At 43.4% G+C, this 14,489-nt stretch overlaps 1 protein-coding gene across 4 annotated transcripts in view; it reads right to left on the reverse strand.

Annotated features, from left to right (window-relative positions):
- Nucleotides 1-14,489, reverse strand: part of Ect2l (epithelial cell transforming 2 like) — a 79,630-nt gene extending 65,141 nt beyond the window's left edge. For 2 of the 4 annotated variants that reach the window (XR_015048372.1, XM_085842660.1), the window contains exons 1-3: nucleotides 14,328-14,489; nucleotides 3,114-3,284; nucleotides 1,578-1,690 (exon numbers count right to left, since the gene is read on the reverse strand). Coding sequence is in view for 2 of the 4 variants with exons in the window: in XM_085842660.1 (XP_085698786.1) it covers nucleotides 1,578-1,690; nucleotides 3,114-3,215 (215 nt within the window). In the remaining 2 variants the exon portion in view is untranslated. Of the gene's footprint in view, nucleotides 1-414; nucleotides 961-1,577; nucleotides 1,691-3,113; nucleotides 3,285-14,327 lie in introns of those variants that run through there. The other 2 variants (XM_085842661.1, XM_021174522.3) reach the window with 2 other exon arrangements.

Genomic DNA, 14,489 nt, shown 5'->3' on the forward strand with positions numbered 1-14,489 from the left:
CTTCATTGGGTCCCGAACAACTGGAGCGGGTGCTGTCCCGAAAGCTGTTCCCTGTACGTAGGATATGTTCTTCTCACTGGGCTGCCTTGTCTGGCCCCAAAGGGAGAGGAAGCACCTAGCCTCGCAGAGATTTGAAGTGCCGGAGTAGGGGGCGTGGGGGAACACACTCGCAACCGAGGAGAAGGGAAAGGGGTGATTAGGAGAAAGGCAGTGTGTGGGATGGAAAGTGAATAAGGAAAAAAATTAAATTTAAAAAAGAATCTTCACAACTCCACAACTCCTTCAACACAGTCAGAGAGCTGTTTTCTTCCAGTGTACCCCAGCAGGAAATCTCAGTGAACAATCTCCTGTGAACCCACAGATTCAGGAGTGAGAGGCCAGTGTGGAAGAAAAACAAAACAAAACCCATCTCACCTGGTGGGCAGGGAAAGGTGGGAGGAACGGCAGGAGGCGTTTCTGAAGTACGAGCCAGTCTGACCACACCCACCTCTTGATGACTTTTGAACGTTGTGTAAGAAATTGAAGGTTAGCTTTTCCTTGAGTCCATAATGAAAGCAGCTAAGCCCAACTGTCCGTGAAACATACCCAGAGTCTCACTAAACAAACAATAGGAAATAAGCCACCTCCTGGAGTCTCCTCTGCAGGTGTGGCAGAGTTCCAGGTCTCTGTCCACTAGTTAAAGCGTGTCAGTCAGGGGACAAAGGACTACATCTCAGAAATGCCACTCTGTTAGGATTGTTGGCCGAAGACACCAGTGATTGCCCCAGACAGACTCAGGGGAACCTCTTTGGAGATGAATCCGGCAAAAGTCATTCTTACAGAAGCTGCTACTATCCAGCTAGGTTCTCCAGTCAGGTCCAGGCTCACTGAGGGGCTTTCTAGAATGTTCTGGTTACACACATATCTAACACTCAGCTGGCTAATTAATAAGCTACTGGCTGCTCTGACTGTCTCCTGAGTCTGATGTTGGCTCTGCTCGCTGGAAAGGACCTGAGAGTAGCTGAAGCATTGTGACTTCACAATTAGAGGAACCTAATGACCTCTAGTGTTCCTGATCAGAACGCTAGCTGCCCTGGCTGTGATTTCAACTAACCAATGTCACACTGTCTATGCCAAAGGACAATGGAGGGATAGTCAACCCGGGGATACTCGATGTCTTGTCATAACCCTCAAGGCCACTAGTATTGTCCTTCCTTATGTTTTATCAGTCCCAACCCAGCATTTAATAATCATTTATGAAATGTCTACCTATGTAGCAGACATTCATCTGGCATATATTGTCTGTCTGATAACTCCAAAGAGAATTTAATGGAGCAAGAGAATAGAGCATACGCTGACAAGTGTTTGTAGAAACAGAGCAGCCTCCTCATGGTATGAGGCTGTGACGCCTCCAAGGCTCTGCTTCAGCCCAGAGACGCTAGGAGGCAGGCGCTAGGAGAATCTGCATAAGCCTTAAAATAACAAGTGCCTCCGTTTTTACAGGGAAAAGAGAAAACTCCTTAAGAGTTATATAAACATTTTACCATATTTTGATGTCATTTAAAAAATCAATAATTACATCACCGTGCTATTTTTACCTTAATTGTGATTTTGAGCACTCTGAAAGAATCACGAATAAGAATTCCCGCCGTTGCTTGTTGGTCCAGAGGTCAAACCAGTGACTTATGAGAGTAACTCTTTCCTGAAAGAGCTGGAAGAGAGGAAAATGAGGTCTTCCTATCCACTTCCATATGTTCTCAGTTGCTAAGCAACAGGTCAAATAACAACCTCATAGCTAATATTTACATTATTCATGACAGTTTACATGTACTTTCACATAGGCTGTAGGGTTTTTCCTTTCAACTAATAGTGCTTTTATCTAGCAATACAGGCAAGCCAGGGCTTGTTGGGTGGGCCAGAGGGAAAACCTAGGGGCTGGGTAATTACAGGGGAGCTAAGGGGATCCTCTGGAAAACAAAGGGTAATGATGGGATTCACATCTCCTGTTTTTACCTAGGTTAGTGTAGCCTAGGGCCAGAGTCCTAAACGTTCATCCTGTCTACTGACCCCATACACTGCATCATAGGAGCAGGACCGTTTAGTATATATTTGGTTTTCTTTTCTTCTAGCTTTGGAGCTTCATAATATCCACAAGACTAAAGACTGGTCATTATTGCACACTGCCATTGTTAGCTGTGTCTCCAGGGAGGACAGCATCCCTGAAAGCAGGATTTCAGCTCTCCTTCACTTATGCAAAACACAAATTCATTGACTTTATTGTAGACCAGTCTTCCCCACCCCACCCCCGGCTACATCCACTCTCCTCCCATTATGGAAGCAGCTGAACCCTCACGAGCTGTTTCCACTAAAAGCTGGTGAGATCGGTCTACCGCTCAAGGAATTCTTCTTGAATCATTTTCCAAAGCGCAGGTGCTGCATGACATCGCACAATGGGCACACAATGGAAGTGTGGATTAACAAAACACAGAAACATACATGAAGTGCCCCTGCCTCCTCTCCAAACCTTTCCCTACACCCTGCCTCCACCACAGACAATCACAAGGTCCTGGAGGAGCACAGGGAACTCAGGAAGCACGAGTGGTGTGTCTCCTAGGTAACAGACAAAAGTCTTGGGGGAGAAAACACTCTCTTTGCAACATAGCCACGTTCATTTAAAAGGAAGGAAGGAAGGAAGGGAAGGGAAGGGGGAGGGGGGAGGGGGGAGGGGGAGGGGGAGGGGGAGGGAGGAGGGGGAGGGGGGAGGGGGAGGGGGAGGGGGAGGGGAAGGGGAAGAAGGGAAGGGAGAAAGAAAGAACGGAAGGAAGAAAGAAAGAGAGAAAGAAAGACTCAGGGGCTGGAGAGATGGCTCAGCGGTAAAGAGCACTGACTGCTCTTCCAAAGGTCAAGTTCACATCCCAGCAAACACATGGTGGCTCACACTCTGACTCCCTCTTCTAAAGTGTCTGAAGGTAACTACAGTGTACTTACATATAATAAATAAATCATTAAAAAAGAGAGAGATTCAAAAAACTATACTATTTTTCGTTAAACATTTGACAACGTAAGGCAACATACCCCAGTAAGAGCAACCTTACTCAATTGAACTCCTGTCCACTGTAGTGTATGCAGCTCACCTGTCTGTTTAAGGACTGGTTCTTAAAAGGTGTCCAGGCGCTGAACCGAGTGTGGAAACTTTCCACTTCCACACTTTCCAGGGGAAGGCTCCCAAGTGACATCTCAGCAGATTACTTTCTTCCACGTCTAGGAACTATTGGTTCAATTTAACAGATGTATGGCTAAGAACGCTTAGAAACAACCACAGACATTAATTACTTTCTGTGTAGGGATTATAAAACTACCATATCCACTAATATACAGGTGAAGCATCCACAGAATTACAATTCGGGTATATAGATATAGATATAGATTAGATATAGATATAGATATAGATTAGATATAGATATAGTAGATTAGATATTAGATAGAGATAGAGATAGAGATAGAGATAGAGATAGAGATAGATTAGATATAGATATAGATATAGATATAGATATAGATATAGATATAGATATAGATATAGATATAGATATAGATATATGCATACCGATGTGGGGCCGTGCCAGGAAACTTGCGAAGGTGGAATGGGCTCAGAAACCCCTGCACCCAGCCGGGCAGTGGTGGTGCACGCCTTTAATCCCAGCACTCGGGAGGCAGAGGCAGGCGGATTTCTGAGTTCGAGGCCAGCCTGGTCTACAAAGTGAGTGCCAGGACAGCCAGGGCTACACAGAGAAACCCTGTCTCGAAAAACCAAAAAAAAAAAAAAAAAAAAAAGAAACCCCTGCACCCACCTGAGGATGGTAGGAGCTTCCCGACTCCCAACCAGATTCCTGGCCCGGAACAAGTTACCACAACTCCCCACAGAAGAACAACATGACCACTGGTCACTGAGCACAGAACAGAGTTCTCCATGCTAATGAGGTCTCTAGATGGCCCCTGTGAGTTTAGCCAAATCCCTTACCAGACAGTCCTTCCTACAAAAGGTATTTAATCTCTGGTCCACCCTGAGGAAGTTATATGCACCCATTTTCCACGATGGACAGTGAACAAACAGTATGGAGAAGCCAGGACTGTCTCTCTCTTCAAGAACAGCGGTGAGGAGCATGGAGGAGGCTTTTGTCTATAGAGCCTAAGTCTCCCACAGAATGCTCCTCTGCCCTCCCTGACATTTACCATCTGAGCTAAGCCAGGGTACCTGGGAGTCGGGGAACTCCAGCTTAGACCTCAGCCTGCCAGTTTCTCACTCAGGCTGGGGCCCCCATCTTAGGCTGGGTTTCCCACCTCCTGAGCAGTGTTTTCGCAAACCCATCCCCTGATGGCAGCGTAGGGTGAAATGCAGTCTAGCCTCCTGTGTTTTGTCTGCCCAAGCAGAGTTCACACACCTCGGTGGCGACACAGACCGCTGAACCACATACATGTCTGTATGCTTGACCATGAAAATATTCACCAAGTGTCCATGAACTCCAAAGCATTTCATTTATTCTGTATTTATATGCTTGTATCCCAGATCTGAATCTAAAACAAGAATTTTTACTTTGGTGAGAGCTAAATCAGGTTTTAGGAACGCTGTTGCTGAATTGGTTGGTATGTATTTGTTATCCATTGCTGCATTACCAGTTACTCCAAGTCCTAATAGTTTAAAACATCAACATCAGCCCTTTCTTCATTTCAGGATTTATGAGGGTTAAGAATCCAGGTATAGGGCGAGAGATGGCTTCGTGGGTGGGAGCTCCTGCTGCACAGTCCTGATGGCCTGAGCTCCAGGCTGTAAACCTATGTAAGGAGTCAGGTGTGGGGTCCACACCTGTCACCATAGCACTCCTGTGGTTATTTGAGAAGCAGAAACAGGAGAACGCAAGCCTAGGGTATGCTGTACAGCAGCAGAGACAAGAGAGACAGATGCTGCCTCAGCTGGGTGGAAGGTGATAACAAATTCTGACCTACAACCACACCATGGCACACCTCTGCAAATGCAGCCAACATCATTTCTATTTCTTTGTATAAAATGCATTTGCTTTGTATATAAAACATCTTTTGCCTATCATTTTGGTCGCCCCCCCCCATGGTATAATATAGAAAATGGATTTCTGTCTTTCAATCACCAATAACTCCATGCTGGGAGCCTCTTATTGATGATACATAACTTGGAATGCGTTGATGCTATCACGGCACCTTGTTCTTGCAATCCATTTCTAAGTAACCGTGTTTCTTAGGCTTTAAGGAATAAGTCACACTCAGCTTACAGGAGAGCTTTCCGAGAAGGGAGAAAAGGCTGACGATTCCAAAATAAAACCTTGATACCAAGTCTTAATAAGAACTTCCACATAAAAGGAATGCTAAAGCTTTACTACCATATGTAGAGATGCAGAAACCACCTAAAACTACTAAATTAAATAGGTGGTGGTGGTGGTGGTGGTGGTGGTGGTGGTGGTGGTTGTTGTTGTTGTTGTTGTTGTTGTTGTTGTTCTTCTTCTTCTTCTTCTTCTTCTTCTCCTTCTCCTTCTCCTCCTCTTCCTCCTCCTTCCTCTTCTCTTCCTCCTCCTCCTTCCTCTTCTCTTCCTCCTCCTCCTCCTTCCTCTTCTCTTCCTCTTCCTCCTTCCTCTTCTCTTCCTCCTCCTCCTCTTCCTCCTCCTCTTCTTCCTCTTCCTCCCCCTCCTCCTCCCCCTCCTCCTCTTCCCATGGTCCTATATCATAGGCTGGCCTCTGACTTGCTATTTAGCTAAAGCTGACCTTTCAGGATGACTGTCTTATTCATGGCTTGCCTAAGTGATGAGACTGCGTGGCTGTGCCACTACACAGGGTTTGTGTGGTGCTAAGGACTGAGTTCTGGGATGGCACAGGCATGCTAGACAGGTATTCCACTAGCAGAATTACATCCTCAGCTCCAGATCAACTCTTGGAAATGTAAATTTGACATTGTGTCAGATGCACTACGTTATGACATGTACTACAATATGTCAAATATAATTTGACACTGTAAAATCAATGTACTTATCATCATTAAACTAACCAGAGAGGAAAGGTTACATAATAATAGTAGACACAAAGAGTATATTTATAAGCTTTAACACTTATTCATCACACACACACACACACTCACACACACACATTTTTGTAAGGTAGCAGTAGTGGAATCTCCTAATCCAAACAGGAGTGCATTTTTAAAATGTAAGGCCAGCATTGGACTGAACAGCAGAGTTGGCCCTTTCCTCTGACTACAGTGAGCATCTTTCCTCTGACTACAGTGAGCATCTTTCCTCTGATTACAGTGAGCATCTTTCCTCTGACTACAGTGAGCATCTTTATTTGACACTGTTCTGCGTGTTCTTTGTAGTATGATAAACCAATAACATGAAAAAAAGTGAAATAATGTTAAGGGAAGGAATAAAATTGCCATTATTGACATGTATGGTAAAGAATCCACAGGTAACTTGGCAGATTTAAAGAAGTAAGTCTAGCAAGGCTGATTCATACAAGGTCTGTAACCTCCTTCAGCCTAGGCAGGCTGGTTCAGACCTTATGCCACTGAGACCCGGCCACCTGCAACTAGTTTCCTTTTGATGTGACACTGCCTACCACCTGCCGTGAGGCTGAACCGGTTCTCCAAGATTTTCCAGAGCTAACTGCAACCCTTGAATCTGGTGACTTTCTGCTAAAAGGCTGTGCTGACAACTTGGCATCTCAACATCAAGAAACCTGGCATGACAGGGGATGGGTTTCCCCCTTTATAAGCGCAGACTTTTATTAAACATTTGAGCCTTGATCAGAACATTATCTTGACTCCATTTCTCTCTCATCCGCCTAGTTCCCCTCTCTTTTCAACCCCGGTTTGCCTCCCAGGGTAACCCAGTTCATGATAGCCACGCGGCCCGGTTTCCAACAAAGGTCAATATGCAACAATCAATTCTCTTTCCAAAGGCTCACAAACATTAAAAAAAAAATGAATGTCTAATTGTCATTTTATGTGCACTGATGTTTTGAATGCATGTAAGGGTCTGTGTTAGGGCGCCAGATCGCCTGGAGCTGGACTTACAAACACTTGTAAACTGCTGGGGATTGAAAGAACAGCCAGTGCCCTTAACCACTGAGCCAGCTCTCTAGCTCCCCATAATTGTTTTGAAATTGTTTTTAAAACAATGTATAATCAGCTTTTCAAATGCAACTGAAATATGAGGGACAAGCATTCCACATAGAATACTAAAGACTGTACCAAGAGAAACGTTAAGAGGTATAAGAAGAGCATGTATTTGTACATATGTCAGCTCTCCCAAATCACTCCATTACTCAGTTTAATCTCAATTAAAGTCCAAAAGGTGTTGAAAAAAGCACAATTGGAAAAAGAGAATCATGACTTAACCACACTTGTGCAGGGTTTATTTACTCTAAAGTCAGGGTAAATGAGCCTGTGAGATACTGGCTCAAGAACAGAGAAAAACAATAGAATTCAACAAGTCCAGAAACAGAGCCATGTGTGTGCCCACACTTGACTTATGACAATGGTGACACTTAGACAATGAGTTAGACAATGACTTTGTACTTATACTCATTTATATGAGTACACTGTTGCTGTCTTCAGACACACCAGAAGATGGCATTAGATCCCATTATAAATGGTTGTGAGCCACCACGTGGTTGCCGGGGATTGAACTCAGGACCTCTGGAAGAGCAGTCAATGCTCTTAACCACTGAGCCATCTCTCCAGCACCCCCAAGGGGCTCAAGCCACTTTTTTTTTTTTTTTTTTTGGTCATTTGTTATTCAGAATTAACAAAAGCCAATACACCTGGAAGTGTATTTAAGCCATACTTCACTTAACCCAGCACTGACACTGGGTCCAGGGTGGTGTAGACAAAGAGCAGGTGAATTACTAAAACAGGATTAGAAGGCGAATTGTGTTATAAACTGTAAGAAGCTGAGTGAAGTTGTTGCCTGTGTTACTATGACTGACACACGTGTCACAGTGAACATACAGAAATGACACACATGTCACAGTGAACATATAAAATAACCAGAGAGGCTCCAAGCAGAATATAGGCACTGCTGACTGCTGAACTTCTTTAGTTACATATAATAAAGTTCAGAGAGGCAGCGAGCACCAATGTGAAAGATCTGCTGAGTTTGGGAATGGACTATTTAGTACAGTTTCCAGCAGGCAATAGAGTCTCAAGTAAGAGCCTTTGGACAAAAGTCAAACAGAGGTTATGGCCATGAGACACCTCGAAAAGATCTTTCAAAGATTTAGGGTAGTACTGGTAGACCCTCCTATTTAGCAAGTAAAAAAAAATTGTTTTAGCAATTTATTTTTATCCAGGTGCATGTGTGTACATCTATGTATATTTATCTAATGTGTGTGTGTGTGTGTGTGTGTGTGTGTGTATGCACAGACACCAAGGAGCTCCTCTGTGTATCAGAACTACACAGAGGAGGCTAGAACTTACAATACTGTGGAAAATAAATGATTATTGTTTCGTACCGCTGACATTTGGCGTGGTTTGTTACCCAGCACAGACTGAGAGAGCCAGCTGTAAGCGGGCTTCAGGAACTCAGATGCCTCTGGTGGGATTGTACTTTAGACAGCTGTTTGGCATCACTTACTGAAGTTAAATAAATACACATAATTGCCCTATCAGAATGAATTAAAACATCAAAAAGTCTTATTTACAGACTCACTGAATTGCCCTGAGTCTAAATCATCCAAGCATATATCGACAGTTGGATAGATATACATCCAGTATATCCATGTAGCAGAATACTGTATATTATGGGATGAAGGACACACACATACCCTAATGACAGATGAAGCTAGGAACAGAATAATAGTTTGGCCACAATGGTATTAAGAAGCAAGGAAGTTTCCTTAGAGAAAGAAAGAGAGAGTAATAATTGGGAGAGGGCCTTACAGGTGATTCTGGGAGCTGAGATTGATCTAGAAACAGGAATCCAGGTGAGTTCGCTTCATAATACACAGCGTCCTGTGGTTATATCTTTCTGTAATTCTCCATTATGTAGGAGAAGTTTGTAAAGTGATAGTTACAATAACATCAAAACCCATTAAGTACTATGAAAAAAAAATGAGCACAAATATCATGAAAAAGACTGTAACACTTTATTGAGAAATATTCTAAAGTCCTACATAATCTAAACTCCTAAGTAAACGGAGAGATGTGCCTCCTCTGTGATTACAGAGCTCAGTGGACTGAAGCAATTAATTCTTTCAAACTGATCTTATAACCACAGTAAAAGATTAAGAACAGTGGGGTGAATCCAGAAGTGGTGGCACATCCTTCCCAGTGTGACAGGCCCCAGATCTTAGCACAAGCGGCTCCATGATGGAAGACCCATTCAGTCTGTAAAACTCAACATGTAGACAGGCCACCTGCCAAAAATGAAGACAAAGGCCTAATCCGATAATCTCTGTATTTACAAGAATGTCCCTAAAGGTACTAACCTTGCTTTCTGGCTTCCGTATTTCTGCTTCTGGCTAACGGTTTTGTTTCCATCTTTTATTTTGGGGAGGGGGCTATTTGTTTTTTGGTTTGTTTGTTTGTTGAGACAGGGTTTTCTCCCTGTATCTCAGGAACTCACTCTTTAAACTAGGCTGGCCTTGAATTCACAGAGGTCGACCTGCCTGTTTCCCCAGCACCGGAATTAAAGGCATGCAACACCACTACCGACCATTGCCTAACTGTTCTTGTTAACTGACTGAAGTATATCAACTCAGCAGGCTGAGACAGGAGGATCTCTGAGAAGCCAGCCAAACTAGTGACACAGCAAGACCCTGTCTTTTGAGATCTTTTTCATTTGAAGCCAGTCTTAATGCTATTAAATGCACAAATATGGTAATTTTTATTACCCAATTTTAATGACCTAAAACACATATTGCAAACACCTAAATATCTATTCTCTCCACATGTCAGTGGCCATTCATCATGGTTTTGGATATGGGGAAATATATTCTTCTTCAATTGCCATTCAATAGGTATTTCATTCCAGTTAACGTTAGCAAAATTCATACCAGAGTAATTAGCGATGATCTTCATTTGTTAACTCACAAGAAAACACTTTCAAAACTGCATTTTGTTGAAGTGTCTGTACTATAATGTAAAAACGCTGAACTACACAAATATTGAAAAGTTAATAATTTCTTAATTTTTTATTCCTAGTATTACTCTCACACTCGACAGGGCAATATACCTGATGCAATAAAAGAAGAAGAAAAAAGCTACAACAGAGGCCAAAAAACCCTCAGAGGTGCTCAGCTATTTGACACTGCATTGCATTAATCAATATCTGCACCCTTTGCAAACTGTGTCTGTGCCAGGCCTGAGAAGGGTTTCCTGTTTAAGGTGCACTGGTGTTTCTAACCCCGGGTTCACCATTCCTTCTAGGACAGATTTTTATAGTTTTCCTATTGCATTTGGACTGTCTTAATAACCTGCAGCTTTCCTGACAACTCCTAAGAACCTTGGCCCCTTGGGGCTGTTTTTTAAAACCTGCTATCATATCCACCATGGCCAACCATATCCATAGGCCCAGCATGGATGAGAACCAGTTCAGAGCTTGGAGCTGGCTTATCCGGAAAGAAGAAGCTGAAGAAATCCCTGGGGCCAGAAGAATCCCAAAGTCCAAAGTCGAGCATTTGCTTACGCACTTCCTCCTTGCTATCCAATCCAACAAGAAAGGCACATTTAAAAGACTGGTATTTCTGGCCGGGCGTGGTGGTGCATGCCTTTAATCCCAGCACTTGGGAGGCAGAGGCAGGCGGATTTCTGAGTTCGGGGCCAAGCCTGGTCTACAAAGTGAGTTCCAGGACAGCCAGGGCTACATAGAGAAACCCTGTCTCGAAAAAAACCAAAAAAACAAAACAAAAAGATTGGTATTTCAAAGACATGGACAGTCTTAGCAGCCATTTTTTGGAAAGGCTACAGGATGGCATGACACGGTGAATGCCACATTTGAAGACGTGCAGCCATGCAAGGCAGTAGTGTGTCTTGACAAACAGCTTAATAATGTATTGTTCAGATTAGAAACCTCCTGGCAAGGTGGAAAATTAAATATCTCCTTCTGGATCATTAAATCAAAGCAAAGCCACAGTGTTAGAAGATATCTGACTGTTGTTATGTAAAATCGCCCCAGGAGCCTACGGAAGAGATTTGTACTTAATAAGTTTCTCAAAATTGTTGTTAGGCTCTGTGCTGAGGGATTACTGATTTACATAATCGGGCAAGCATTACAGAATAGCTGCTGTCTCTGCTGCTGGGTTTGAACTCTCTGTCTCTCTCTCTCTCTCTCTCTCTCTCTCTGCGGGGCTTGAACTCTCTCTCTCTCTCTGTGGTGTTCAAGTTTACACAAAATTATTTTTGTTATCTCAAAGGTCAGTTTGGGGCTAGGAACATAGCTCAGTTGGTAGAGTGCTTGCCTGCTATACATGAAATGTGTGTGAAGTACCTCGGTACAATAGAATCATGTGTTGTAGTGTGTGCCTGTATAATTCCAGTCCTTGAGGACATAGAAGAGAATGTTGAGAAGTTCACGGTCACTCTCCACTTTGTAGTGAGTTCCAGACCAGCCTGGTTTACAAGAGACCCTGTCTCAAAAGTACAATACAGTGTCCGTTTTCCTAAGTAGCTATTGGACCAGGAGAGATGACAGATTTGCAGTCACTACTCTTTTAATGCATAATTTCTTTCCCTTTTCAGAGACTGCATTTCACTCTGTAACTCAGTACAGTTCTACTTCTGCCTCCCAAATGAATTACTGGAAATTACTTGTGCAAAGCAGGACTGAGGAGAGATTCCCTTCCAAGCCCAGGCCAGCAGTGCTGGGTGCTGAGCCAGCTCTGAGCCCTGCATCTGATACCTGTAGGGAAATCTAGCAAGTTAATGAAAATGCAGAAAGGCAGTCATGGAAGCCTGGTTCATTTGCTCAGTCAGAGACTCTGAATCTACTCGGGCCAACTTCGGGGACTGAGCCCTTCAAACCTGTGGGTCCAATAAATCTTTCTCTTTATATAGTATCGCAGATATGTGCTACAAAGACAGAAAGCTGATGAGCATAGCCTATGCACTAACTCCAGGCAGACAGTGTCAGGAGCAGATCAGACAGCAAGAGCCCTGTTGGGAGTCAGTGGAGGACTTGTAGAGAGCTAGCTCCCATTCTGGTGAGCAGAACAAAGTATTGCACTCAGCAAGTGTGTAAGTGGGAAGGAAAAGCTGTTGTGTTTGTCTTGTTTCCTTTTTCTTTTTTGAACAACCACACCTGGATTAAGAGATGAACTGGCTGGGCACCAACTGGTCTATAGAGAGCCTTGCTTCACTGTTGGGATAAATCGGAAGCGTCTGTTAACTGTTTCCCTGAGTGGATTTTTTTGTAGGTGGAGAAATGCTGCGCAGGAGTCCTGCTCCATCCCTGCAGTCCTGCTCCATTCCTGCAGAGGTTGTGGTTAGCACCTCATAAACAAGAAGGCAGAGAGATAGCTCAGCTTTTCTGTTCTCAACTCTTGTGGAGTTCAGCTCCCAGCACCCACATGAGGTACTTCTAATTTCAACTCTCTTCTGGGCTCTGGGTATCCCAGTGCTCATACACACAGACAGACAGACAGACAGGCAGAACACACACACACACAATAATTTTGTTGTTTTGAGTTTGACTCTCTTTACATAATCCTGGCTGTCCTGGAACTCACTATGTAGACCAGGCTGGCTTCAAACTCACAGAAATCCGCCTGGCTCAGTTTCCTTGGTGGGGAGATAAAAGAGGTATGCCACCGCATCCAGCTCACACAATACTTTTTTTTAAGTGTTATTAGATGGCAGAGAGGTGAATGCATTTGGCACTTTACAGTTCACACATGCAAACTGGAAAGTGCTTCAGTTAGTGTCTGAAGTGTAATTCCTTCAAAAACATCTTCTAAAGGGGTCTTCTACCGACTACAGGGAAGAACTGCAAGACACAAAAATGTGAAAAATCGGAAAGGAAACACAATTCTAGTCAAGTTCATTTCCCCACATCGGGAGCATAATTTAATGTGAGTACAAGCCAGTGTGTACATTTATATTAAATATGCAGGAAATAATAGGCAATAAAGTGATGGGATGTCTTGAGGGAATCTGTGCACTGAAGCACCATTGACTTTATATATATATATATATATATATATATGACTTTATATATATATATATATATATATATATATATATATATATATACACACACACACACACGAATGATAATTCCTGGGGCTGAGGATGTAGTTCAGTAGGTAAAGTGAAAGTTCTTGGCCAGCATTCGTGAAACCCTGATTTAATCCATATAAAGCTGATAAGCTGGTGTGGTGTCATATACATGTAACTCCAGTTCTGGGAGATGAGGGCAAATGGGTCTGGAGTTAAAATCAACACAGTGAATTGGAGACTAGGCTGAGCTATTTAGATACACACACACACACACACACACACACACACACACACAGAGAGAGAGAGAGAGAGAGAGAGACACAGAGACAGAGACAGAGAGACAGAGAGAGACAGAGAGAGAAAGAGAGAAGGAGAAAGACAGACAAATTAAGGAAAAATGAGACTTGTACTGGTATTTTAAATGGTAATTATGCTCACTGACTTAAAGCTACTAAATCAAAACAAGAGGTAACTGCGCTAACATTTTTTAAAATTTCCTTCACTCCTATTTTTCTCCCCCTAAAAATTAGTGTTTTTAGAACACCATTTCTGAGGCCCCTCAGCAACACAAACAACAAAGTTCCTGAAGACAGAACGCCACAGGCAGGATGTGCACACCATTGCTTGAACTGAGTGAACTTGAACACAGACTGTGCCAGGAAACTGTTCTGATACTTGGAGCAATGTTTATTAATAAGCACAACGCCAGCACTTCTCAAAAGATAAACATTTAGCAACGTGTCAGAATTATTCACCTTAGTCATAAAATCATAGCATATGCAATCTTAGAACGACAGACCAGTTACTATAGAGTCTTAGTCTCTTCTTTATTAGCCATACAGCCTCTTCCCACATCTTTTGGACTCCAGAGTAGCAAACAGAGTGAGAAGAGACAGGGGGCGGGTGGGGGAATTGGTATGAGCCAATCTGGGATCCTGTGAAATATTAGTGTTTTCCAAAGTGCTGGAGCACTCTAGAGTGCTCTGGAGGAGGAAAGTTGCCACCGCCCAACTCAAACGTGACCCTAACAGAGGTCTCCAAGACCATGGAGCTCTCTGCTCGAGGTTTTTCCAGAAGCCCCAAGGAAAAGACATCTCCAAGAAGGGAAGAGCTTTACCTCGCAGAGAGGCCAAGGGCCGAGCACGTTGGCCAGGCAGCAGTCTCCTCTTGGCACTGTGCAGGAAATGAAGGCAGTTTTCCAGATCACAGCCTAGGGAGGCAGGTGGGGCACGTGTGCCCCCATCTCCATAGGGAAGACAACACACAAGACAACACACGC

The sequence above is a fragment of the Mus caroli genome, unplaced genomic scaffold (genome assembly GCF_978045245.1).
Source record: "Mus caroli unplaced genomic scaffold, Mus_caroli_1 scaffold_9, whole genome shotgun sequence".
In the NCBI taxonomy this organism is placed as follows: Eukaryota; Metazoa; Chordata; class Mammalia; order Rodentia; family Muridae; genus Mus; species Mus caroli.